This window comes from Lipophrys pholis, assembly GCF_963383615.2.
Source record: "Lipophrys pholis genome assembly, chromosome: 20".
In the NCBI taxonomy this organism is placed as follows: Eukaryota; Metazoa; Chordata; class Actinopteri; order Blenniiformes; family Blenniidae; genus Lipophrys; species Lipophrys pholis.
The window spans coordinates 11,905,033-11,930,945 of NC_137648.1; the positions used below are offsets into that span (position 1 = coordinate 11,905,033).

A 25,913-nucleotide genomic window follows, 5' to 3' on the forward strand; every position below is an offset into this window, starting at 1 on the left:
TGTGACTATAAAGGTTGTTTAAAGGTGGTTTCAGGCGAGAGAGAGAAAAAACAAGCCTTTGCGAGAGAAAGACTCATAGAAACCTTTGCTGGAATCAAGCATTTTTGCAGTTTTGAGATGCTCTAACAATGCCACTAAACCGCTGTGTATTCTCCTGCTCGGGGTTTATAGCTCTGACAGTATTGGATTAAGAGATGAAAGAGTGGGGGTGGGCAGGGGTGGTATGAAAGTAAATCACACAGGATGGAAAGAAAGAAAGCTGGAGAAAGAAAAGAGACATACTCCCGCAAAGCTTTGACGCTTTCTAGAAAGGATCATTACTCCATACCTGCCATCAAGAGTAACTACAGGCGTATTAAGTGTATCGTAATTAGATATGTCTTATGTAACAGTGTAATCAATCATTACACAGAGGGGCCAAGCGCACCCCGGCTTTATTCACAAATTACTCCGCACCTATTGCTCATCATGTAATTGTCTTCTTTGTGAGGTGCCATTTTGTCCTCTGCATATTAAACAATCAATTTACCATCATTTAGCTCTTTGTTTGGTTTAATGTTTGCATCATTTGTGGTCCACGCTGGGTGATTTAATGAGAGAGCGAAGGCGCTCCCCATTCCAAGCTGAACGACACGGATGATGCTGTGTGTGAGTTGAAAAACTGACAATAAGTAAGAACAAGAGGCAGATTCTCGTAGCTTGACTGGCGATGAGACTTTAAAATAAATTCTGATATAGTTCTGTGCACATGGGCAAAGCGCATTTATCTGATATGTCTTTAATATAGAAATATATTCTTGGGACAAGTTGGGATTAAACCTATTTATTTACCATATCTCAGAGTGCCATATGCAGGGTTAAAGTGACTGTATTGTTTAGTGCACCAATGAACACTATGCAGATGATAGCCGAACAAAATATACAATTTAGAGTGATGACTTTTCAGTCATAACCCAAAGTGTGACAATGATTTATCTCATATTCCGTGTTAAATGAGAAATAATGACTTGTCTTGGCCAAGCTTGTGGGATATATTTTGATTTGGTTCAACAGACCCAGGCTGCTAACATGACTAACAAGTGTGTGTGTTTGTTTATCCCATCACCATTTTCCTTTGTTGTGCTAATCAAAAGGCTTGAAAACACAACTCAGTACAAAATTCTCCCTCGATTTTATTTTTTTATTTTTTTAGCCTGTGACCACAAATCGTACCACAGCAGTAATGACTTCACAAATGCACGAGACAGCAGGTAAAGGGAAGCTGTTTACGCCACGCAGAGTTCGGCAGGCTACAACAACCAGAGGTAGACATAGATCCAATAAACCAAGAAGCACTCGCACCATGAATAAAAATGTGCGAGTTTTTAACACAAGACCCAAAAAGGAGCTGGAGAGAGAGAAACAGTGCCGCAAACATTTAGAAACAGATCCAGCCGACAAAAAGAAATACAACACCACACAAACTGAGTAAAGGCAGATAATGGAACCCTGGTATAACACGTCAAAGCAATTCAGACAATTACTGGACAAAAGAACACAGATTAAATGGTGGGTGAACCTGCATGAAATTATATTCGATCAAATTTTTTAAACTGGGGCAGAGAACAATAAATCAGACCACACAGAATGTTATTGGTTCGATTATGAGCAGGTTTTTCGGTGCAACATACAGTTGGCATGTTCTGCCTGTGCGCTCATGAGTTTTCTCTAGTTTCCGCTTACAGTCCAAAAACATGTAAGTGAGGCTTATGGTTCACTTTAGGTTGCGTTTGCTCTGTGTTACACTGGCAGCCTGTTCAGGATGTTCCCAAGCAGAGGCACAAAGACTTTACAGAGACTTAATGAGAAGAACAAGCTGATCACAATTGAAACAATTCGTTGAGGCAACAACCATCTTCAGTGGTGGGAATTGCATTTAATTCTTTTCTAGCAGTTCTTAAGGTGACTGACTGAACAAATTATGTTTCAATGTGTAATAAAACTGCCTCGCTCTGTGGTTGTAGTTATTTGTCTTTCATTACCCTGATCTAATGGAAACAAAAAAATATGAGTAAAATAACAACACCTGAGAAAATCATGACGTAAGCAGGGAACAAGAGGATTAGAGAAAATTAGAAACGTGAAGGTAGAAAATGCACACCTCGGAATGGATTGTGGTAACTGCTGATATGTCAGTTGTAAATATCAGCAGATTCTTTATTTATTCCACAAAAGAAGAAAATGATAGTTCCTCCATCCTTGAAAGAAATAGTCTTTATGCGGAACATGCCACTGAACTGTGAACAACAAAGAAAAAGGCTTGTTAGATTTCATATTATTACATGTGTTTGAGACTTATCTGATATTTTCTTCTCCACAGCAAGCGCCGGCGTGCTGACGGCAGGCTCAGGTCGAGCTGACAAAATGTGACTCTGGGGCTCCACATTTTCAAAATCAGATTCAGTCCACCGTCACCTGGCTCCTCTCATCCGTCCCCGGGTTGCCCACCGCCCACCTTCACACTCCAGTGGCGTCACCCAGAGTCTCGGTGCCAGGAAGGTAGTGGCAATGTAAGTCTATACTGCACTCATCATCCCGGGTGTCTGTGAGACAAACACACAACAAAGCCGATGTGTTATGTCCAAACCCGATGATCAGTGATGATACAGTGTCACAGCAGCAGACAGCAGCGGCTACCAGGGTCCTTTGAAGGAATGAAAACATTATTCTGACAGCCTCTTATGGACCAAAGTGGTTTCATATGTGGAGATTTATCTCCCGCGATGGCTCGTCTGAGTCGAAGTGGCGAGGACAGGGAGGAGTATGATTGGATGTGATCCCTGTGAAACTTCCATCAAACCTGAAAATATTGTGTCTGCTGCAGGTCAGAGGAGGTGAATCATTGTCAGCTTCTGAACAAACCTCTTGCTGGTGCAACTCATATGCTTTACAAAGTCTTGGGGGGTGGGGGGGCCTTCCCAACACATGTTTGCTTTTTTCGAAGAGAAGAAAGTCGAGGGAAGCATAATAAGTCATTATATAAAAAAACACAGATTGAAAAATAACTTATCATGGAGATTACTTGAATTAAGAAAAATGAAGGATTTGACACAAAATCTTAGACTATTACGAGCTATTGAAAATAAAATGGCAGTTTTACGTAATACAAGAAGACTTGTGAACCCAACAGCCACTAATACTGACGTTATAATGTGTGAAAAACATAAGGAAGTCTGACATTCAACCAAAACTTGCTTCTTGGCATGAGACAAAGTGAGAATTAGGGGGCTGAGGGGCACAATGTGGTTGAAACTCTGTGGTGCAGAGGGCTTCGCCATCCCCGCTTTACAGATTAAAATATCTTCTGAGAATTCAACCCAACATGCCACTTTAATACTTTTCTAATCATGTCTAAATTATAGCTCTGGGACCCGGAGTAAGTCTTGATTATATTTTGAGTACATTGTCTTCCGCTCACCTTTGTTGTCCTTTGCCATCCTCATTTGTGATCGAGCTGCCAGAGGCACGACGGTTGGTCATGCCAGTGTAAATGTGATATTCGGAGGCAACAAGGTTCCAGAGGGATCCAGAAATGTCGAGCGTGAAAGTCACTTAGCCTGGCCTGTGAGGAGATAAACAGTCCAAATACACAGTGCCTGTTTGTCATGGTTCCTTATTACCAAGCGATTCATTCGCCCAGTGCAGTCTGTACTGACATGATGCCAGAGAGCGACAATGTTGGCATGTAGAACCATTTAAGTGATCTTTTCATATGTATAAATGTTTCTCTTTCTCACTGATAGTAAAACTGATATGAGTTTTCTCTGATCCCTCGTCAGTTCAAGGTAATAGCTTTTTTTTTTTTTTTTACTGGTTCACAGTTTGTTAATATTTGGTTGTGTGATGTAGAAAGCCTACAAGAACTCACTGTAACCGAGATTTACATGAGTCATGAAGTGAATCATAGTTTATTACCGAAGTGACAGTGATCTTTAATAATACCCATCATGCACGTATCTCTCACAATGCAAGTGATCAAAGATGGCGGGCGTGTAATTGGATATGATTTCATTCATTAGACGATGAACAGCCAACAAATTGGACCTTGTCCTCTGCCAACTCTTAGGGTCACAGAACTCATTCAGTCAACTTGAAAGAGTCATTCAGACACATTGTGGGATTTTCAACATCGGGCCAAACATTTATTCTGTACTTTTTGTTGTTGTGACGTCGCCGCTGAGAGCACTTTTGGTAAATTTAGCCTCATGCACAGAGAAGAGCTGTTGACTTGATAGTCATCAAGAACTGTTAGTGTTCCCGAGCACCGAGAGGCAAAGTTTCATTATTTCTCCCACGAGTGTCAGGTGTTACGTGACTCACCTCTAGAGCAGAATACCTGTGCACAGGACCGCAAATGTCTATTTGTGAGAAAAGGTCCACAATAAAGCCGTTAATCCAAGCTCTACTGGAGGAGCTTTGCATGAATTATTACCGAGCACTAAGTGGCGTGCACCACTAGGCAACATCTGGTGCTGGGTGAGGAAACTGGCAGGGGAGGTTTCCTAGGTCGAACGCTCCGTTTAACCTCGGCTGTGCTGCCGTGTCACAGCCTCAGTCCTCACAGGCAGAATAATTGAATCATATGGATAACAACACACACGGACACAATTGTTTTTCACATGAATTTAACAGTAAGAGTGTTACTATTATTGCCCTGTGGTAATTCAAATTCTTTTAGTGATGGGATTCAGACACTAACGTTGGCTTTGTATCAATTATCTATATACCACTAACCAAGCCACACATCTGCAACACTGATCCATCATCTTCTATAGTACTTCATTTTATTGAGTATCATGGCGGGCTGGGGTAGATTCCAGCTGACCACTGGTAAAGGCGTTCTACATCCTGGACATTTCAACAGACAGCCTCATTAATACAGATTGGATATTCAGAGTCAAATCGACCTCAAACACATGTTTTTGGTGGAAATCAGAATACCTGAAGAAAACAAGGAGAACATGCAAACTCCACACTGGAGAACCCCCCCCCCAAGCTTGCTCTCCATCCATCCCTTGTCACAAAGCGTCTGTGAAAAAGCCCATCTCTAGCCCCCTTATCTTGCTTAAACTGCTTCCAGTCTGACCTACAGATATACTCTCACCACCGGGTCCCAGGCTGACCCCAGGGCCAGCTCTGGATTGGACATCCCCGTTAGAGTCCTCATGGGGAGCAACGAGGGGGCATCCTAATTAGACTCCACCTCAACTGCTCGATATTGTGTGAGTCAAGAGCGAACCACTGCACCTCAGTGCAACCTACTGTGCAACACGTGACATTGAAACTGCTTTCATAATATTCATAGAGAACTAAATGTTCTTATTCTAATCCATTAATAAGGACAATACATTCTGTCATTTGTCTCTGTGAGATCTCATTCTCATTGGTGGTAGATGTATCTTAAGCCTATCTGCAGGTAAGAATGCATGTATGTCATCGAGCATTACTCTTTTCGATTGTATTTCACTATTTACTTTCCTCTCAGTCGATTCTACTGGAGCTGTGCAGTAGAGAAGACAAACAAAAACGAGCTGGTAGAGGCTGTGAGAGATATGCAAGCATACTCTGAACTGATACTGAGTCTACATTTGAATTAAGGTTTGTGGTGACCTGATGCCACCTGCCACACAGGGCTGCCGAAATCCACACTGCTGCTGTATCATGCAATGGTGCCACTGTGTGGAGGAAAGTTGTACATACCAAACTTGCAATGACGTTACTGTACAAATCCAACAGACACAGTGTGATGTAAATCAACATACACCAAAGAGACATACTCCCTTCAGCCCTATGTATCAAATACAGGAAATATATAGTACATCTGTGCTTTAAAAGGACAATTACACATATATTCTTACTTCATTTAAAAAAAGGGTGATTTTGAGGGGAGTGTTAAATAATTATTCAAAAAGTGTCCTAAGTGTTAAAATGTCAGCATATGTATATATTTCAAATTGGCAAGTGAGTTGCCGGGCCTGCCAATGCACTAAATATCACAAATTTTGTATGGTTTCCTGAAGATCAGGACATAAATGAGTAGAATGCATTGGCTTGGCTGGCGCGAGTACCTCGTCCAACTTGAAGAATTTTTAAATCTTTGGGATTGACAACTTTTACATTGAAACGACTGACGCTATCATCTTTTTTGTAGGACAACTTGTCATGATTTTCTTTTTTTAGGTCAGTCTTTACTCTTTACCCCTATTTCAAGTGCTGAACCGGTGGCTGTTTATGACAGGTGGAGATAACAGATTGTCACAGTACTGTCATAAAAAGGTCACTCAGTGACACAATATAAAATACGTCACACCAGGAAAACTTGTAATGAGTCAGACTTGATCTCGTTCTACTTGTTGTCTTCGAATTAGAAAACCTCTTAACATGTGGGTGAGTGTAGACTGAGCTGTTGCTCTTCTGACTTAGAAATGATTCTATTTATGCCTTTTTTTTTCTTTCTTCTATTTCTTTAATCTAAACATCATTTTGTGGCTGTTCGCCCTGACATCATCTCCATGGCAAAATGCATCCCGACACGCGTTGTACTCATGCTGATTGGATTTTTTGCCTTTCTTGTCGCACTCGTCATCAAATCTCTTGCAGGATTTGGAGCGAAATCAGGTGAATTTTTTATTTTTTTTTAAATACCTCTGATCAAATCATTCACGTTTCACAGACACTTTGCTACAGAGTGAATAATTAGCTCTCTTAACACAGGCATCTTCAGGCAGAGCCCAGAGGCTGTGACACTCAAGTACACGACGCCCATCACTCCCGCTCAGTGGGCTTTCTACATGTGGGATTTCCTCTATTTCTGGGTGTTTGCCATGTTTGTATATTTTCTATTTGGGCTCTGGAGAAGGTAAGTTGTGGTGCTGTACTTTCATATATAATCTAAACGCAAAACCTGTGTTAGATAGCTGACACATTGCAAATATGAATATATTTCTTACTTCACCAAAATCACCCCACCTTGTATGGAGGCAATTTAGTCTCCCTTCTCTCTATATGTTGCAGATTGCTCTCACTTGTGCGTGACATGTTTTGATTGCTGTGGTATATTTTGCCTCATGATCACATCAGTATTATCCTCACTTCCCGCAGGAGCGCTTTTGATTGGATGTACAGTTCACCGGCAGTGCTGCCGTATGGATTTCACGTCTCCATCATCGTCACCGCATGCTTGAACATCATATGGCTGTTTTTGTTTGACAAAGAGTAGGCGCACAAGTACTCGGAACACCTTTCCAACAGTATTTCTTTATTATTTCCTGATGCTGACATGTTTGCTTTTTTGTCTGTCTGTCTAGGTTGCTGCTGCACGTGCTCATAACTTCAATAGTCATGATGCTCGCCGCTCACATGATCCTGTTTTTCTCATGTCAAGGACTGAAGGTTTATGGAGCCTGGTTGAACAAATACCACAGCAAAGACCTCTGGATATTCAGAATATTGGTAAACTTAAATCACTGTAAACTTTTTGCATGCAAACATGATTAGAATTATAAGTGTTCTCACTTTTCTGTGTGTGTGTGTGTGGGGGGGGGGGGGGGGGGGGGGGGGTCCTTTCGCTTCGTGTTACATACAAGAGGAAGTAGAGTGGAGAGTGTGTGAAGAGTTGTAAAAACTGTAAAATGCAGAGTTTACTACTATCTAAGGTGCTCTGGCTCTGAGCAAAGATTGTTTAAACAGTTTAAATAGGATCATAACACATCCAGTACAGATTTCATTGTTGACCTTTATCAGTGTGGATTCAACTTTTCTTTGCACTTCCTTATTGCATATACAAACATGTGCAGAACAACATGTCCTAAACCCTTTCTATCTATTTTAGCTACATATTAACAATTTAGAAATATAACCGAAGAGGGATAGGTTACTGAGAGTGATAGGCGTTTTTTGGCATCATGAATTGTTTGTGATTTTCAAATAGATTGCATCTAGGATAGTACAAATAAGATAATCCCACATCATGAAGTCATCTATTTGTTTTCACGAGCCTCAAAGCTGAAGTGTGAAAATTGATTTTTAACTTGAGTGTTCAAAATACAGCTTTTTCTTATGTTCTTCTTAGGGCTTCTTTTTTAACCTTTGAAAACACGTATAATTTATGTGTTTTGTAACAATAAGAAGCAGAGGTTTGTGGGACTCCAACCTGTGCATCTGGCATACTGCTCCTTGCAAAAAAAAATGATAATCAAATTAAATGAAATAAAAAAGACATGCAGGAAAACTCTGATTACAATTTCTTGAACTATTGTTAGCAATTATATGGCATTGCACCTATTTCATGGTAATGAATTTCAAACCTATAGGTCCTTGGATGATGATATTTATTATGTATGACTTGGGTTTAAATGCTGTGAATAACTCAGTGTTTCCAGGCCATCTGCATTGCTAATCAGTCAACCTTTGAAGTCGTATTTCATTGTGTTGAATCAGGTGCAAAATGGATTGGCAGTGTATGCAACGTGGGCCTCTCTCAGCACCGTGCTGAACCTGACGATATACTTACAGCATCAGGAAGAGGCGCCGAGATGCGAGTGTGCGCGGCTGTCACTGCTGCTGCTTCTGATGAAGCTGTTAGTCTGGTGAGTCTGGCTCCCTGCTGCCTTCTGTCATTTCTCTGCTGGAGTTTCTCCTCTCAAGAGATGACACATGTGCAGCGGAAACCCAAATCTTTTTTTCTTTTCTTTTTTTTTTTGTCTTTGGCTCCCTGTGCTCCCAGGTTTCTGTTAGAGAACTTCTTCCTTGATGAGCATGTGCGTTACATCGTGACCATCTACCCTGTGGTGATCCTGTGGTTGACAGCCACCCTGAGCAACTCCGACTCCTCTGAGAGTCAGACCTACATCTTTGCAGGTAGTTTGACACTTGCACACAGTGCAGTGGCTGATTAAACATCTCTGTATGCTGCTCTTTGTTTCATATGCACATATCTCATCTCTTCTTCCTCCTCAGCTGTCATTCTGGCTATTTCCTGCCTCCTGCTTGTGATTCGAACAGTCCTTGTCTCGTGGAAGCATCAAAAAAGGCCACTTTTCACTGAACTCAGTTTGTCTCCAGTAGAAATAGCCTTGACACAAAGGAAGATCTTTCTATGAAGTAATATTGTTTTTTGTTGTTGTTTTTTTGTATTTGTTCTTTGGTCAATAAATGTACTACTCATAAGGATTGTTTTTGTGTCAATATTTTCTGGAAGGATTAAGCCCAGCTCCCCCATGACCTTTAATTGAATGAAGCCAGAAGATGGATGAATAGTCAGTGTGTTCATGATGAGAGCATGGAGGAAGAGAAACAGCTGTAAATAAAATGAAAAAATTGTATCAATACAGGTATAGTGTGTTAAAAAAAAAAAAGGTTTAGAAAGGAGTTCAGAAAAGCAAGTGTACAAATGTACATGAGGATTTAAAAAAATGTAAACGCTTTATTGAAAGACTTCACATTATGTAATTTGATAACTAAATGCAAGATTACTTGTTGATGATTTAGCAATAACTAACTCAGCAAAAACTGTGTGAGGTGTACAGTTGTGTGCAAGGAGTGTCACACACACACACACACACACACACACACACACACACACACACACACACACACACAGAGTGACAGCAGGGATTAGTTTTAATCTTGAAGATAAAAGTGCACAGTTCAGACGATGATCCAAAGTCCTTCATTTATAAACAGTGGTGTCTCACAGAGTTCTTTGAGTTCTGCTTGAGACACCACGATGAGGTCCAGGATGTCTTTCTCCCCGCAAAATAACCACCAGCACACGGTGTTCCACACTGGGAGCATCTTACTAGCGGTTGTCACTCAGGCGGTCTCAGAGTGCTTCTTTTTCTTGGCAAAGGACAGTAGTGTACCGAATGGTGAGTAACCTGAGCCCACAGTGGTGATGTGAGGGTGAAAAAATCTAACCAACCTGCAGAATTCAAGGCTTACCTGGATTGTATCTTATAGTTTGAATTCATTAGTGATTTTCAAATCTTTTTTTATGTTTTTGTACTTCTTAAAGAACAGTTTTTTTTGCAGCCATCGTCAAAAGTGGGTTTTTTTGCCATCTGTTTATTGGCTGGAGGCCAATGTAATCAAGTCATAAAACCAGGAAGGCAAAACATTTCATAAGAGAATCAAACAAAACACCAAAAACAGATTAAAAAAAACAACAACATTCGTTTATTAGTTATTAGATTACATGAATCTACTCATCATTATTGTCTGAACCTCCAGCGCTGTTTCAGACTTCAGTGAGGAATGTGTCAGACACTTTCACCCTGGAGGTGAACCTGGACTGGTGGTCCGAATCGTACTGGATCATAATTGACTTGTGGTCCAAGGCCTGGCTTGTGTATGGCGTGGTCAGCCTTTGTAGAAGGTACTGTCAGTGACATTATCCATTTATCAGTCCTATATTAAAGTGTAGTGTGCAAGGGTCGGACTCAACTAACTGCTGATGTCGTATTTTCTTTCGCTCTGTAGAAATGTCTTCGGTTCGGAGTCTTGCAATCCAGAAATCCACTCTCCGGTGTTTTACCACCTGTGGACAATAGCCACTCTTGCAAGGATGTACAGTATGGTTCTATGGGACAGACAGTAGGTTTTTTACACAGTAGCACTCCTCATCACGGCAACATTTACACATTTAAATACATTTGAAGATTTAAACCTCATCGGTAGCGTTTATAAATCCTCTTTCTCCAGCTATATACTTGCAGGTGCTTTAGTCAGGTGGATTCTACCGGCGCTCAGCTTCTACATGCTCCGCATGTCCTACTCCAACCTCTATAAGCACAAAGCCTGGCTCACCATCAACAACCCAAACGTCATCTCGTTTACACGTTATCTGGTCAGGATCTTTATTCAATCCCAGTAAAGTTTCATGCCGTAGCATTTGTGTTATCGTTATATGAACTTGTGCTTTACATTTTGTGGCAGGTTCAGAATGGGCTGGCAGTGTTTGCTTGGTGGTCTCTCCTGAATGCGGCGGTGGATCTCGGGGTGGTGCTGAAGTACCAGGCTGGTGTGTCGGATCCATTGGTCAGCACAATCATTCTCAACATTGTCTCCCTCTGCGTCATCATCTGGTAAGACTTCATTTAGTATCTCCTGTTTCTGAAGGAGTTTCACTTAAAAGATTTAATTCTTCCATTTCCTTTTTTTATCTACTTGTCCAATCTTCAGTTTGTTTATTAAAACTAAAAAATGTTCTTCTTATCGCTGCACTTTAAAGCCCAATTTATTGTTGTGTTTTGTGATGCAAGCAAAACTATCTAAACCTTCAAACCGTCAAATGTACTGTATGTCACTCCTTAGGTTCGTCCTACAGACTTTCCTGCTGACCAAGTACATGCACTATACGTTCACCGTTTATCCAATCCTCATCCTGGGCCTGGGTGCGATGTTCACCAGAAACTTCCTTCTCCATGGCTTCACCTCAAACACAGTCTACTGTGGTAAGATCCCATCTTCAAGATTAAAATGAACATTACTCTTTGTCTCTCCTGTGAATTCACCCCGAAATCTTCACCTTCAGGGTTCCTGATGCTTCTGATGACCATCATGAGCTTCATTGTTCTGATGACTGTGTGCTTGTATGAAGACAAGTCAAGAAAGCCTCCCACCGTGAAACACAATCTGAAAATACAAGGATGTGAGACAGTTTGCCAGCAGGAAGGAGTTATGAAGAGTCAGATCGGACATTACAGAGACAAATAATGGGGGGAGAAAAAGCATTACCTAAAAGTTAAAACTACTTTAAAAACCTTTTTACCTTTCTTGATTTGATGTCTTCCCATTCACCCACTGACCTCATTTTGCATTTCATCCCAGTGACCAGAAGAGGGCAGCATACACTAACTTCACATGAAAAAGTGCTGCTCAAGCTGGAGCTGATGTGCCTGAAGATGGCACAGTGGTTCAAGCTTTGGGTCTTTCTGTGAGCAGTTTCATTAATAAAAACACTGCCAAGCTTATAATAGCAATATCAACACAGGGAATAAGGTCCAGTGTATAGGTTTACTGGTTTTAAGGCCATATTTGTGTCTTGTGGAAATGCATGAAGTCCACTTAAATTCAACATGAGTTGACCTGTGACATCAAATCAACTAAACAAATAGCTGTGTTATCTAACACAATAAAGTTAAATAATTGCAATATATTGCAGAGCAAGTGAGAACCCATACATCCTTCCCTCACTCTCTCCCTCTCTCTCTCTCGCTCTCTCTCTCTCTCACTGTGTAACACAGCAGAGATAATCACACACGCTCAAGTTTATAAGTGCCCTCCTTCTTGATGCAGCTTAAAGAATGGAATATCAAACATGGCCAGTGGCTGCCGGGGAAGAGCAGCACAACCTTTGATGAGGATTCTGAGCTGAAAAGAACTGAGCGCCAGATGAAAGCGTTCTGGCTAAAAGGACAATAGGGATTCAATAAATGTGTTCATAGATGGTCGTGCTGACCACCACTACACAGCTGAGCAAATTTATCTCCATCTGCGGTGTGGCTTTGTTCGTCAGGACAAATAAAGAAATTAAATGCAAAATGGCTGCGTGTCCATAATTTCCACACACACTTACTTGTGCTCTGGGAGAGAGGGGCAAAAACATCTTCTCACCCTAATTCCAAATGTGAATCACTGATCGATGTGCAACAAATCAGTTAGAAACTGTAATTTAGTTTGTTTTTTGTTTCCGCTGGTGTTAGTGAAGTGTTATTTCAATGTTTACGCACAGATATCGGATTGCAAAAGGGTCTTCTGTAGTGGGAGGATGTTGGTGACCCCGATCATTAACTCACGCTGGCAATTTGTTTGACTGCCTCATCTGGAGGAAATTTTGCTGAACATTATTATCTCCAGCTTTATAATCCAGAACTGATTTGCTTTCAGGGCCGTTGCCAAACGAGGTTGAGTTAGAGCACACATGGGGGGAAAATTACTAATTACAAATCACACCAGCACAATTTAGCGATGCAAAGATTTCGGCGGGCAGAAAGTCTGCGTTCCAAAACATTTATGTTGATGGAGTCTTTCACTCACATGCAGCTGTTTCTTTTGGTCTTTAAAAAAAAAGGTCCTGGCTTGTTATGGGTGTTTTCTGCTGTAGTTTGACTCAAACATCATTGGTATCGTGAAGAAAAATATACAGAAATATGATGTTTTTATGTTATAACCTCAAACTATTGGTCATATAATTTGCGAAACAGGCTAATACCGAGGTGGAGTGTTTCCTGAAAGCAAGAATGTTACTGTTCCCTGATATTTGATGCTGCGTGTAGACATTGTGTGGAGTTTAATTGTTCTCTGTGTGCCTGCAGGGATTTTTTTTTTGTAGGTACTCCTACTTGTTCCCACTATCCAAAGACATGCTTGTCAGGTTAATTAGTGACTCTAATGTGGCGTGCGTATGTGCGTGTGTGCAACGACAATCAGTTCATCTCTGAAATCATTTAATGGTGCCTTCTAGTATCTCCAGAGTTCTAATATCTTGAAATGTTTCTCCCTTTTGGGGGAAACATAAAGCTTTAAAGAAGCACGAATAGACTTTGAATGGACTTTGAAAGACTGAAACATACAATGAGCTCATTTTACATGTGCTCTAAAAAATATGGTTTGTTTTCAGATTCAGGAAGTTCTTCGGGTAACGGTAATTATCCAAATATGAAAAATCTGATGAAAAAAATAGGATTTCTTCCGAATACTTTAATGTGTTTATGGATGCATTCCTATTTATTTGATTTGTTTCATTCATTTACATCTGTGCATGTGTAAAGCAAAATCATAGAACAGAGAATTGACCTAGTTAGAATGTGAACAGAAGACAAAAGACAACACACATAATGCACAGCAGCTACTGCTGGAGACAAACTTCATGTGAAGCAAAAGGAAAATCTAACTGTAGGTGCTCTGAAAGACATTCGATAAATGTCTGAAACATGGAAGCTGGCAATTAAGTTATCTCATTTCTGAAGTTCATGTAAACTGTTCGGATGTGATTATTATAATTATCTAATTTATCAATGATACTCGATACAACAAAAAGACTGAGGATGATGATTATATGCAAACAGTAACTAACAACATTATGGGAGTAATCAAAGTGCGAAACATGGAGGACAAAGCAACAGGATATGTGAGGAGAGAAGGGACAGGGCAGAACACATGAAGCCAGATGTGAAGCTGGACGACAGCCAAAAACAAAAACAATTTGCATCATGCCATAGCAGCACCAGAAGCAAACACTGGCTCAGAGAAGAATCTTAGAAAGATGAGATGGGCGACCCTGAAAACATACAAATTCAACCACGGTGAGGAGAGGAGACGAGAAATTCAACGACCAGAGAAGACAAAATTTGAAAATATAACAGCAGGGCTGTGACAAATCTGTTTCTGTGAAGCAGTGAAATAATACAATTTATGTGGGTAAACTTTGAATCACTAAAAAGCTAACTTCTTAATGAGCAGTCTGTTCGAATAGTCACTTTGTCTTTTGACAACCTAAATCAGCAGCTTAGTTGATTCACAAAAAAAGTTCCATCTCTGGTCCCATTATTTTTTAGATTTTTTTTACAATGTAGAAGCAAAAGTACAGACAAGCACAGAAAATGAGATTCTGCGGGGCCATTTACTGGCCAGTATCAGATCAAAAATGTCCAATTTCCCTTAGAACTTAATCTCAGCTAGTCCCTCTCTGGCAAAACAAATTGTTCTCTTCTTTTCATAAATACCTACAAGTAATTTAAAGATGTCAGGTAAAGTCCATTAAATTGCTTCATGGATGTGACTCCCGCACATATTGCACCGCGGTGTTATCACATCTTTCCTCCGGAGTGCGGAGGCCAAATCCTCCCTGGAGTGAAACACCGGCGGGAAAAGGCAGACGAGGGGAAGGCTTGGGGGGGGGGGGGGGGGGGGGGGGATTTCACTGTCTGGCAACCTTTTAATTGTTTCTATATTCTCCAAAGACTTTTTTTCTCCATAAGACGAATAACCTAGATATGCAAATGTGCATATTCAATTAATTTAATTCATATAATTATGCAGAGAAGAGATTGGTTTGGAAAAGAAGTCTTACCTTTTTTGCCAAGTTGTCCTCCCACTCCAGTCCCTTCCCTCTGCAGGGTACAGCTAAATTAGCCTGGAATACTAAACCGTGCTCGGCTACACAGATGAGCATCAATTATCTTTAACATTTTAATGAGTGGTCTTCAGCACTGGGAATCAACAAGCAGCCTGTTGGTGGGAGCATTCACTGTAGTGGAGGTTTACCTGCAGCGAACTGGAACTGTGACCTCGGGGTTATTATCTAAAAGCTTTTAAAACGTTTCTCCTCTGTGTGACCTCAATCCGTGTTCGATTTACAAATGACTAAAAGCAAGTAAAAGTTAAAAAGTGCTAAACTAAATAATATAACAAGTGAATAGTAGAAGGTAAACAACTTAATACGAGTATGATTCCAGGGTGCGCTAAAGAGCAATCAAGTGACGTGTGGCCAGAATAAGTGATTGTTTAGTTTCCTCTGGTTAGATTAGCTGAGTTAGCAGCTGTTTTGGAGCGTAGATTGGAAAAGCACATTTGCTTGGAGCATGATCTAAAATGTTTCACTCCCAATCTGCTTGATTTGTTGACGAAAAGGGGAAAGGGAATTATTCAGCGGATGAAAACATGATCGAGAAAAACCTTGTCTGACTTTTTATGATTTGTTTTCAATTGAACAGATTCAGTAATTACGTCAAAAACTATTCAGCAAATTTTGCTTTCACTTGTGCTCATATGAAGTTATTTTCCACTTTTTTAAATGCAATTTAGATTTTAATCATCGATGTCAGAAGACTTGTAAAGTGCAACAATACCAAAAGACAACACAAGCATGTGTCCTACTTTCATTACAGTAACCACATTAAATAATGGATTCACACTGCGATGAGCCTACTTTGAATGTATTACTTTCTTTTGGCATTCATAGTGCGTGGTGCGTGCTTTCCAAAACGTCTAATGGAGCAACAGCAACACAAACAGCCGACATATTTTCTTTCCCTGCAAACAAACAAACTTCAGCAGTCCTGAATTCTACAACTGCGGCACAGAGATGCCAATTAGCCGGCTAAAACAATTAGAATATATGTAAATGCTCTGAATTAATTAATCCCATGACACAGTTACAGTAATTAGCTGGTAATCCCTGACTCCTTTTGCTCCATATTTAAGGCAAACCCACTCAGTCCAGATATGGGGACAGCACACACTAAACTGTGAAATCAGTAGGAATAATTATTCCCTTAACTGGGTGTGTGTTTTATTTAACTACATCTGCTTAATTAGTGTTGGTACTTCTCCGATAGTACAGATGAGCATTGACAGATGTCTTCTAGGAACACAGGCAAACCAACAAGGAGCATGTTGATGTTAATCAAAAGATATAGACTTAATTTATAGTCGTAATTAGGGGTGTACTGATTTTAGAGCACATGGTTCTGAAGCACTCTTTAAAGGATTTTGATAAAGAAAGAAAACTAATTTACTTGCATGTCAAGATATTTATATCCAGCCTGAAGTGCCGAACAGATGAGGAGCCATGAAAACAAGCTGTGAAATGTTTATAGAGACTTTCCTTCTCTATAATTTCAGCTCCTGGTTCTTATTTTTCATCATGTGCCTTCATGGACTTTGACCAACTCTAATAGATTCCTTCAGTTGATACGTCGTATACATGGGGTGCATTTACACAGATGTAGATAAAAATGTACTGCTTCTGAAATGCTTAGACATTTTGACTCCCTTTTACAGTGATTGCCAATTCCAACAATACATCCTTCCTAGTAAAGATTCTTTAAAAGCAATTACAACTGTAAAGAATATTATTTGCCGATCATTTATTACATTTTTAATAGATTGGTTAACTGTAAAACTATAAATTCATATTATGTAGAACTGCTTTCAATGTGAACACACTGCTGTAAAAGATTACCTACAGTCTTTTTGCCAAATGCCTTGCCCGAAGTGGGATTTGAACCCAGGTCTCCCATGTTCAAGGAGGAATTACAGGGAAATAAGAGTGGAAGAGGACCACGGCTCATCATTGTTTGGTGAGGAGCATTTTAATAAGCTGAAAGGAACAAAGCTACCTGTACAGAAGAGACTGAGGGTGAAAAAAAGAATCCAAAAAAACATAACAGACATTTTGAGAATGCAGCCTTGAAACATGAAAAAATGTGTCAAACTATGAGAACTGTCCATGACCAACATCAACAAAGTGCTAAAATTAAAAAAAAAAAAAAACACTTTCACTACGTTATATTAACACAACAACTTTTTTTTTTTTTTTAATTCTGAGATGAAAGCAGCCCAAAAAAATAGTAATTTATTTTTTTTAATTCTTAAAATTAAGTCTAAAATTCAAGTAAACTGATGAATCCAATGAAAACTCCTTCATAAGTATGCAGTAGTCCTTTCACCTCACAGCAACCCCTTCAGTTCAAGTCCGGGCTCTGGTGTCTTTCTGTGCAGAGTTTTTATGTTCTCCATGTGTCACGCAAAGTCAGCTGGGATCAGCTGCAGCGCTGCACTGAGACGAAAAAAGCGACATTGAAAACGTATGGATTTGGTCCGTTTATTCACTTATTCATTTTACCAGTCAACTACATTTAAAGTAATTTGAATAATTAATGACACAAAACGTCATTTGAATAATTAACGTAGCGAGAGAAAGGTTAATGATACAGCTACAGTGGTGAACTGTCTATCCGCTTGTTACATTAAGGCGCCAGACTGAGAAACTTCAATGTTAGACTGTGTCTGCAGTATTTGTTGTGTGTTGGCAGCCTTATGTAAATGTTAGTTTACCTTGTAGGACCTTTCGTCTGCTGCCTGCATGATGGCAGCTCACCTCAACTGGTGATGTTTCCGGTTAAAATGAGGTCACGATACGTTTGTATCACGACCTGCCACCATAGAACATCTTCCTCCGTCGAAGTAATGAAGCATCAGCCGCATTTTGTTAGAGAATCAAGTATTAATCCGAGCTTGACTATTTCATATTATAAGACAAACATATATGTGGGTAAACATTATAGAGATTGAACTTATTTAGCAGGACGATCAATCGTGACGAGAATTTTTGTCTTTTTGCTGGTATAGTAATACATTTTTTTATTTTCAGTCACTTGCACAAGATTCGTTAGGGCTTGTGGGAGAAACTCCGATTTTATTCAGGATATATCAGAACAATGAGATGGGGGAAAATGAAAAGCCAGCTGTTATGCACAATCAATCTTTTCAGCAGGTCCGTTTCTCTAAATGGTGTCTGCTTTTTCTTTCTGTTATCGAGTTTCAATTCAGAGGCCATTATCACCGAGAAATTGGTATCAAAATGTCAATACAATCACCTCCACATTCCTTAAGTGCAGTATGTAATTTAGCTTGGTGCTAGACAGTAAATTTTGCCTGAAGCACCGCAAATTAATAACAAGACCTAAATAAAGGCATCTATTCCCATAAGAAACTGTGTCTGTAGAACAGAAAATTATCAGAGCACATTTTCTTTCTGTGCAAATGATGAACATAAAATGACAACAGATTAGCTCAAGAGAGAAAAAACTTTCATATCATAGAACATTTACTCATTATTATTACTATTGTTATTGCACACAGCTGAACAATATTAGAATTTATATGTTAATTCACACAGATAACAAACAGAGGACGACAGATGTCAATGTCCCCAGCCAGTCCAAAAAAAGCCAGTTTTACTGAAGGTTTCTGGTTGGCTATTGAAGAGTATTGTAATTTCTGCAGGTATTATAGGCATTCTAATGTACATGCAAATGCTACTGCAGCAAGGTAAAACAGTCCGGTTACTGACTTGTTTTGGACAAGCCAGTGGTGTTTTGAAATATTAATCAAGTGATATTGATCAAATTCTCATGCTTTATTAATATAATATGACTAAACTTCGGACATCTTGTCACTTACAGGATCACGTGAGAAGATGGGCACATTCCTGAATGAGATGGTGACTGGTGACTTCATATTGAGCAACAGGGCAAAATGAGGGGCTCGGACAGAGAAAATAAGGACTGTATCGCATCATTGTACGGCTCTGGGATCAATTTCAAGTATCTGACTCATTTTACCCAAAAGGTCCGGGGGGCCTGATTGCAGCAAATTACAGATTAAAGGGCTCTCCATACTGTTACATAAGAGCTGTCTGAGAAGACATGTGATGCTCAAGTCTGTGATGGAGCGTGCTTTCTTTCTTTTTGGGGATCAAAACAGGTTGTTTTCCAATATGTGGATGTGATGTTATTGCAAAGGTATACGTAGCGTGTGTGTGTGTGCGTGCGTGCGTGCGTGCGTGCGAGTGTGTGTGTGTTTGTGTGTGTGTGTGTGTGTTGCCTCTTTGCACTATTTATTTTTAGCCAGGCAAGGTTAGGGGAGGATTCATTGAAGCCGCCAAGGTGCAAAATGCATTAGATGAAGGTAAATGGGTTCCCCAGCGAACTGAACATGCATGTGTGTCAGCCAGTACACAGAAAGATGCTGACCTGAACGGGGTATGTCTAGTGAGTTTCTCGGCTGGCAGGAAAACATCATGAGATGAGGTGTTGTAACTCCAAGTAAACACTTTTCATGGTTTTCACTTGAAAATGCAAATGCCATTTTAAAGAAATATGAAGCCGCAGCATGTTTTACCTTGGACGGTCCCTGGAAGCAGTAAATGGATGGCTCCTCTCTAAACCTTGTGGCATATGACCTTGCGTACTTTATTAATTTCCCTATTTTTTTAGGGCAATACCTCAGGCTATTCACTTAAAAGATGAGCCAGGGGATCACTTGAGGCATTAGATATGAAATTAGACAATTTCCAGTTAGAAAGACTTAAACAGTTCATTATCTATTTCAATTATAGATTCCTGTTGAAGAATAATTAATTCACAATGATCGAATTAGCTTCATTGTTTCATATGCAAAGTTCCTTTCAAATTATTCAAACAGTAGTAATTACTCAAGATATCCAGGAGTATCCATTCATGTCAAAATAGTTTGAAAGTGGCAGAAGAAAAAGAAGTGACAAAGAGATTATGATGCAGAACAATCTCGTTGTTGCTTTGAGAATAGTTTACAATAACTGGCATTTAATGTGTTGAATTGGGGGGATTAGTCACAAGGATGATGAACTCCTCTGAAGCAGCCAGGTTCTCCCTGCAGAGTGTAAATTACTAACTGGATTCATTTTGGGATAAAAGATGTGAGTTTATGTTTTGACAGACATCTATAATGGCTTTCAGTCACAGAGTGACATGACCACGAATTCACAATTGTCACACTGACTCATTGTGTTTTGAATTGCACTGCACTCAGTGTGTCATCTTTGGAAATGTGTAAATACGAGTATAATATATCATCTGCCTGATCGTGCCCTACCTAAGATGCAGGGAGGAAAACTCCTTGTCTATATACATGTTGTTAATCCAGTCGCCACTGGCAACCATATAGGAAGATATTTATAGAAAAATGTGTTTTATTGTTAGAAGATACAAAGTAAAAGCAAATCATGTCAGATTCAGGTCGCTGGCTTGTATAAGGAATCATGAATAATTAAGTAATGGATAGAAAATGTTTTGTATACTCACAGTAATGGTGACAGTAACTGACCATGAAGCTTTGCACTATTACAACCTCACTATTCTCACTACATCACTCTGAAAATTACATTGGGGGGAGGAAAACGAGAGCCATTTACGGCAGCTTGGGATTATAGTAACATCAGGGCTGCTGCAATATTTCCAGTCTCGGAGAGTTTGTAGAACCACAACGCAGGGTCAGAGTAATTTATCAAAATGATTGCTGTACAATGAGGACACCGCCATCCGCCATGTTGTGTGCGCCACCGAACAAGTAGCCAAACATTTCAGAGAAGATAACGCAGGTGGAATGATAGACACAGTGAGACAATAACAGCTGAAAATGTGGTGATAGGGGAAGAGAATGACCAGGAAGTAATTACAAAATGATATGTGCTTTAAAAAAAACAGCCTGTCGGTCTGTTTAGCTGTTTTGTTACGGCTTCTCTTCGAGTGAAAAGAAATATGTGAACTCACAATGACAATGACGGTAACAATGCAGATGCACAAATGCAGGCAACCAAATAGCAAATTAGAGTGACATATATCCATATGAAATGCATGGAATGTAGCATCACATGGTCACACTGGAAAGCAAAACATAAGAAAACAATAGCAAGGAGACCAAAAGTTACATTTTCAGCACTGTTTTTAAACCCTCAGACATTCGCTCCTGAACCAAAGGCTTCGCATGTAATGTACCAGGTGGGTACTGTGGCTTCCTCGTTTAGTCCAAACCTTATGCTTGTTATGTTGTGTTCGGTTATTCTCAACCCTATAATGCCTGTAGTTGTGAGTCTGTGTGTTTGTACCATGCCCTTCACCCAATGTCAGCTCAGATGAGCTCCAGCCACCATGACCCGAACTTGGATAATGTGGCTGTAGAAGATGGATGGATGGATGGATAGATGGATGGATGAGCTGATAGATCATGTGTCAGTTTTTAAAATAATTAGTTTAATCAAAACTGCCTTCTACGTTATAATCACATTTTTGCAGAGTTTCTCCGAAACAAACAATTCTACGGTTTGTGTGAGATGTGCAAAGAAAAAAAGCCGGTACAGCATATATCGGTGACAACTTCCTAAGATAAAATGCATCTGAATAATAATAATAATAATAATAATAATAATAATAATAATAATAATAATAATAATAATAATAATAATAATAATAATAATAATAATAATAATAATAATAATAATAATAATAATAACAATAATAATAATAATAATAATAATAATAATGTGTTCCTACCTGCTGCACACAGTATATAATACATATGTTCCTGGATGCATCCTGTAACTGTCACTGTCACACAGACCCATCTTGAAGATACATTTTATGTGGGATACAGTGGGAGTTGGAATATTCATGCATGAGCAGGACTGTGTGTGCACCCTGTGTATTTCTGCCAAAAGTCAGTGAAAAGAGGCCCTCCACTCCTCCATCTCCTCAATTTATTTGAATCATTTCTGTCCCTTCAAGTGCTGAGGTCGGTACAGTTTGCCTCAGCACATCGTAGCCCAACACCTTGCCTGTCTGAACCTACTCGCGCTTTGCCAGCAAACTGACACACACTGATGCTGTAATTAGGAGTGGGTGGCCCACTGCAGACAGTTATCATTAACTTTCAGGGACGGCTGACAGTGGAGCCTGACAGCTTCAACCTTGTATGCATGATAAAGGAGGATTTGGGAAATGAGGCAGAAAACTTTTAGCCTTTTATTTTCAGCCACATCCTTTATTGTCACCTCAGTTGTTTGGATTGTACCCAGGGGGTACACTCAAATGCATTGTACTTCTGTGCCTATCTGCTGCATTTTAAATTAGAGGAAAGTGTGTAAAAATATGAAGAAGTCAATAAAGAGCTCAAGGCTACAGTTATTGGGGTGATGTGGAGCTACAATTCTGTTATATATGTCTACATGACACAAAAAAGTGACATTTGTAAAAGGACTCAATAAATCATTGAAGGGTTTCAGCTGGCCAGTTCAGGCTTGCCATCCATACTTCTACATATGGGAGTCACATGGTCCTCCAGGATCGTGTAGTAAGCAGAAGGCAACTCCTCAATATGAAATCCTACATTTTATCTGTGTTTATCATCCAATCACTCAATGCAGAATCACTGCAAGTCAGACACTCTTGCACGCGCTGCAGAATTGATGTGACAGGTTTACCAGTAAAGCACCTGAACCAGTCACACATCATGTTTTCTCAATGGTCCATTTCCTGGATGGCCATAATGTAAAGCTAGAGTTGCTGACAGTGTCACATTCTGCTCACAGTCGGAATAATTAATGACTGCCTATTTATGAGGACGACACAAGTCGGGCGGCACAAGGTCAAACATGAGATTTGCATAAGAAAAAGGGACCCGCTGCCTCAGATGGGGGAACAGAGAGAAAGAAGTGTGTAGCAGGGGAAGTGTGACATTTGAAGTGAAGTATGAGCAAGGTGAGTCAGAGCAGTTCAAACTGAGACACAGTTTGATTTTCCCAGTGACACAGGCACAAGTAACTGCTTAATTAGAGTTAACATTTTTAAGAAACGGGGGGCTTAACACTCCCTGACACGTGGCCTTCCGGTGTTCTTACGTGAGGTTGCTGCATTGTACCTTCCATCGACCTGAAACTGAACAACTGAACAACGGAACAGTTGGAGGCGCAGGTTTGTCATCTGTTTTAATAAGGAGCACTTTGCGGTGTCACTTTAAATTGCTTGCATTAACCGCTTCGTAGCCTTATAATTACCAAGACATCAATTTCCAAAGCAGGCAATTCAGCAGTGACTGCAGAAGCAACTGCTAAGCTGATTTAATTTTGTGCCTCAGCATCACCTGTAAAAGAGTTAAGGGGGGAGGAAGAGGAAGAGTGAAGGAGTTGTCAGGCAAAAGGGTGCGAAAGCTACTCAAATGTTTTCCTTGAGCGAGGGGGGTGGGGGGTGGGGGTGACGTGATAAATGCCAAGTGTATCTTCACATGCGTGCAGCTGCATATTTCATGGTTAGTTACCAGACCGTGCTCGCTCTCTTTGAACAGCTGTTTCAAGCAAATCCCACGGATTAGGAGGACGTAAGTGTGAGCGCAAGCAACAATTAGATAGACTCATTGAGTCCTCTGTGTTGCTGAGGTGGACAGTGTAATAGTGTGTGTTTTACATTTCCTCTGCAGTTGCTGTGGAAAAGCCGGGAGCAGGTAATGTTTTAACATGTGACTTCATGAAGGCTGAACTAAAAGAAAATAGCTGATTTTATACGAAGTTAATGAAAGAGCCCATGGTGCTGTCCGTGGTGCTGAATCCACAACTCTTATGACATGCATTCATTATGAGTGACTATAGGGACACTCACAGTGTGTGTATGGTGCTAAACAGCCTGTTTATAGTCAGCACACTACTCTCCACTGTTGTCCTCCTATAGTATTGGACGGGTGGATGTCAAGTTACCTTCACAGTAACGACCAGACAATATGAAGACTGACAGAAATCAGATCTTTTTTGCAGCAGCCTCCTCTATCCATCACTCTCCTAGTAAAGCTACAAGTCTGCTGTTCTGTTCTAGCAGGTAAGTGCCAGGAGATGAAGAAAATACAGCAGGGGTTTTATAGGTGGTGCAGGGACCAAATCTTCATGGTGCATGGTGGGTGGAGGGGCCCAACCTCCTGTAAGCTTGGCCACCCTATGTGCCTCCGGATTTGAATTGGTTTTAAATGTTATCAATCATTCTATGAAGAACCCAGCCATCATTGTATTACACAAAGGACATATGACTCAAACTCATCTTGATGTCTCTCTAAGCCAGTGAGAAATGAAGGTGGGATATGTGAGAAATCTATGTTTATTTTTCTCTGGTGAAAAGCAAAACAAAAGAGAAACAATTCTAACACTATATGAAAGTTGATTTTGTTTAATAACTTACTAACTGTTCCCAACAGTCAAATGTGAAAGAGAATAATGTAAGCAAGGAGAAATTCTGACCTAATATTCATGTTGACAGAGTGAAGTGAACGCAAATTGTCCTTTTGCAAAATCTAGCTAAGATTTCGACCTGAATACATTTTCAAAATAACAAAAAAGTTTCTTCTTTTAATTATTGAGAAGAAATAATCATCATACCAATGGTTGCAGACTACATATATACTGAAGACATGAGACAAAAGCATCTAACTAGGTGGAGGCCAACAGATTTGTTTTTTATAATAATAGTGATAATAAATTACACAATTGTTAATTACATGTTATTTTCTATTTTCAATTTATTTATTTTTTATTAATGATAAGATAAACATTGGGTTAACAGAATGAATGCATTTAGACATACTGGCATACCAAATGCACCAGAGGCATCGCACAACAAACTCCTGGCTACGAAGAAGAATGAGATGCATGAAACAGATACAACAGCACTATTTTTCCTTGTGGATAGAAAGTTTCAGTTTTTCATGTTGTGCAAATATTTGTGAGTCTATTTACTGATTCATTCATCCATCAAAATCAGTTTCAATTGAAAAATGTTGCTTCTCGTATCAAATACTGAGATGCTGTGGGAATCTGATTAACTTCAAATAATTACAACTTGATGATGTAAATACAAGTACTACGAATGGGAAACACATCAAGAAGTGAACGGTTGTCACTACGTGTCTTGTCATCAAAGTTATTTTTTATTATGTTTTTAGGGCGGCTGATTCTATGAGCACATGAAAGGTCCTATATTATACAAAATTGTCTTTCTAATGGTTTACTAAGAGTAATATGTGTCCCTATAGCCTATGTATGGGGCCCCGGAAGTGAAGAAAGTGTCATCCCTCACTTGCTTGCTCCACCTTTTTAATGAACGTGCTCCTACAGGCGACTGAGCGATTTTCCCTTCATGACCCAAGGCTGGATTTGGGGCAATACATTTTGGTTACAATGTGGTTGGACCTCAGACAACTATGTGAAATTGTTGAAAAACCGTATAATATAGGATCTTTAATCCAGAGGTTTTCAACCTTTGTGACCTCGGGGCCCAATGTTGTCTTTACAAAGTGGCCCGGAGCCCATTTAAATATTAAACACTTTCACTGATCGGAGTTTTGGTTTGATTTGTCTTCAATAACTGAATCAAAGTCACTTAGTTTAACAAGCTAAAACCTTGTAAAATAAATTATACGATGCACTGTGGTGTGACTACATCCCTTCAGTCAAAAGGTTACATCTGGCTTCTTCTGCTGCTGCTTATTGAAACAACTGGATGACACATCAGCGC

The 25,913-nt window shown here is 39.8% G+C and overlaps 2 protein-coding genes across 2 annotated transcripts; both read left to right on the plus strand.

The window, feature by feature from the left end:
* Window positions 1–6,391: 6,391 nt before the first annotated feature.
* On the plus strand, window positions 6,392–9,205 carry LOC308125497 (uncharacterized protein). The gene is made up of 7 exons (XM_080489311.1): window positions 6,392–6,657; window positions 6,754–6,898; window positions 7,141–7,254; window positions 7,347–7,491; window positions 8,479–8,627; window positions 8,765–8,898; window positions 8,998–9,205. The coding sequence occupies exons 1-7, from the start codon at window positions 6,552–6,554 to the stop codon at window positions 9,138–9,140; spliced, it is 936 nt and encodes a 311-aa protein (XP_080345437.1). The 5' UTR covers window positions 6,392–6,551; the 3' UTR covers window positions 9,141–9,205.
* A 496-nt stretch (window positions 9,206–9,701) lies between these two features.
* LOC308125496 (uncharacterized protein) lies at window positions 9,702–12,578 on the plus strand. Its single transcript, XM_080489310.1, has 7 exons — window positions 9,702–9,908; window positions 10,270–10,414; window positions 10,519–10,632; window positions 10,741–10,885; window positions 10,975–11,123; window positions 11,353–11,492; window positions 11,573–12,578. The coding sequence occupies exons 1-7, from the start codon at window positions 9,767–9,769 to the stop codon at window positions 11,752–11,754; spliced, it is 1,017 nt and encodes a 338-aa protein (XP_080345436.1). The 5' UTR covers window positions 9,702–9,766; the 3' UTR covers window positions 11,755–12,578.
* Window positions 12,579–25,913: the final 13,335 nt, after the last annotated feature.

Bases quoted from the DNA above. Each gene is read 5' to 3' on its own strand.
- LOC308125497 (XM_080489311.1), top strand. From the start codon at position 6,552: ATGGCAAAATGCATCCCGACACGCGTTGTACTCATGCTGATTGGATTT. The intron at 6,658-6,753 runs GTGAATTTTTTA...CTCTTAACACAG, and splicing joins AGGATTTGGAGCGAAATCAG to GCATCTTCAGGCAGAGCCCA. The intron at 8,628-8,764 runs GTGAGTCTGGCT...CTGTGCTCCCAG, and splicing joins CTGATGAAGCTGTTAGTCTG to GTTTCTGTTAGAGAACTTCT.
- LOC308125496 (XM_080489310.1), top strand. From the start codon at position 9,767: ATGAGGTCCAGGATGTCTTTCTCCCCGCAAAATAACCACCAGCACACG. The intron at 10,633-10,740 runs GTAGGTTTTTTA...CTCTTTCTCCAG, and splicing joins ATGGTTCTATGGGACAGACA to CTATATACTTGCAGGTGCTT. The intron at 11,124-11,352 runs GTAAGACTTCAT...GTCACTCCTTAG, and splicing joins TCCCTCTGCGTCATCATCTG to GTTCGTCCTACAGACTTTCC.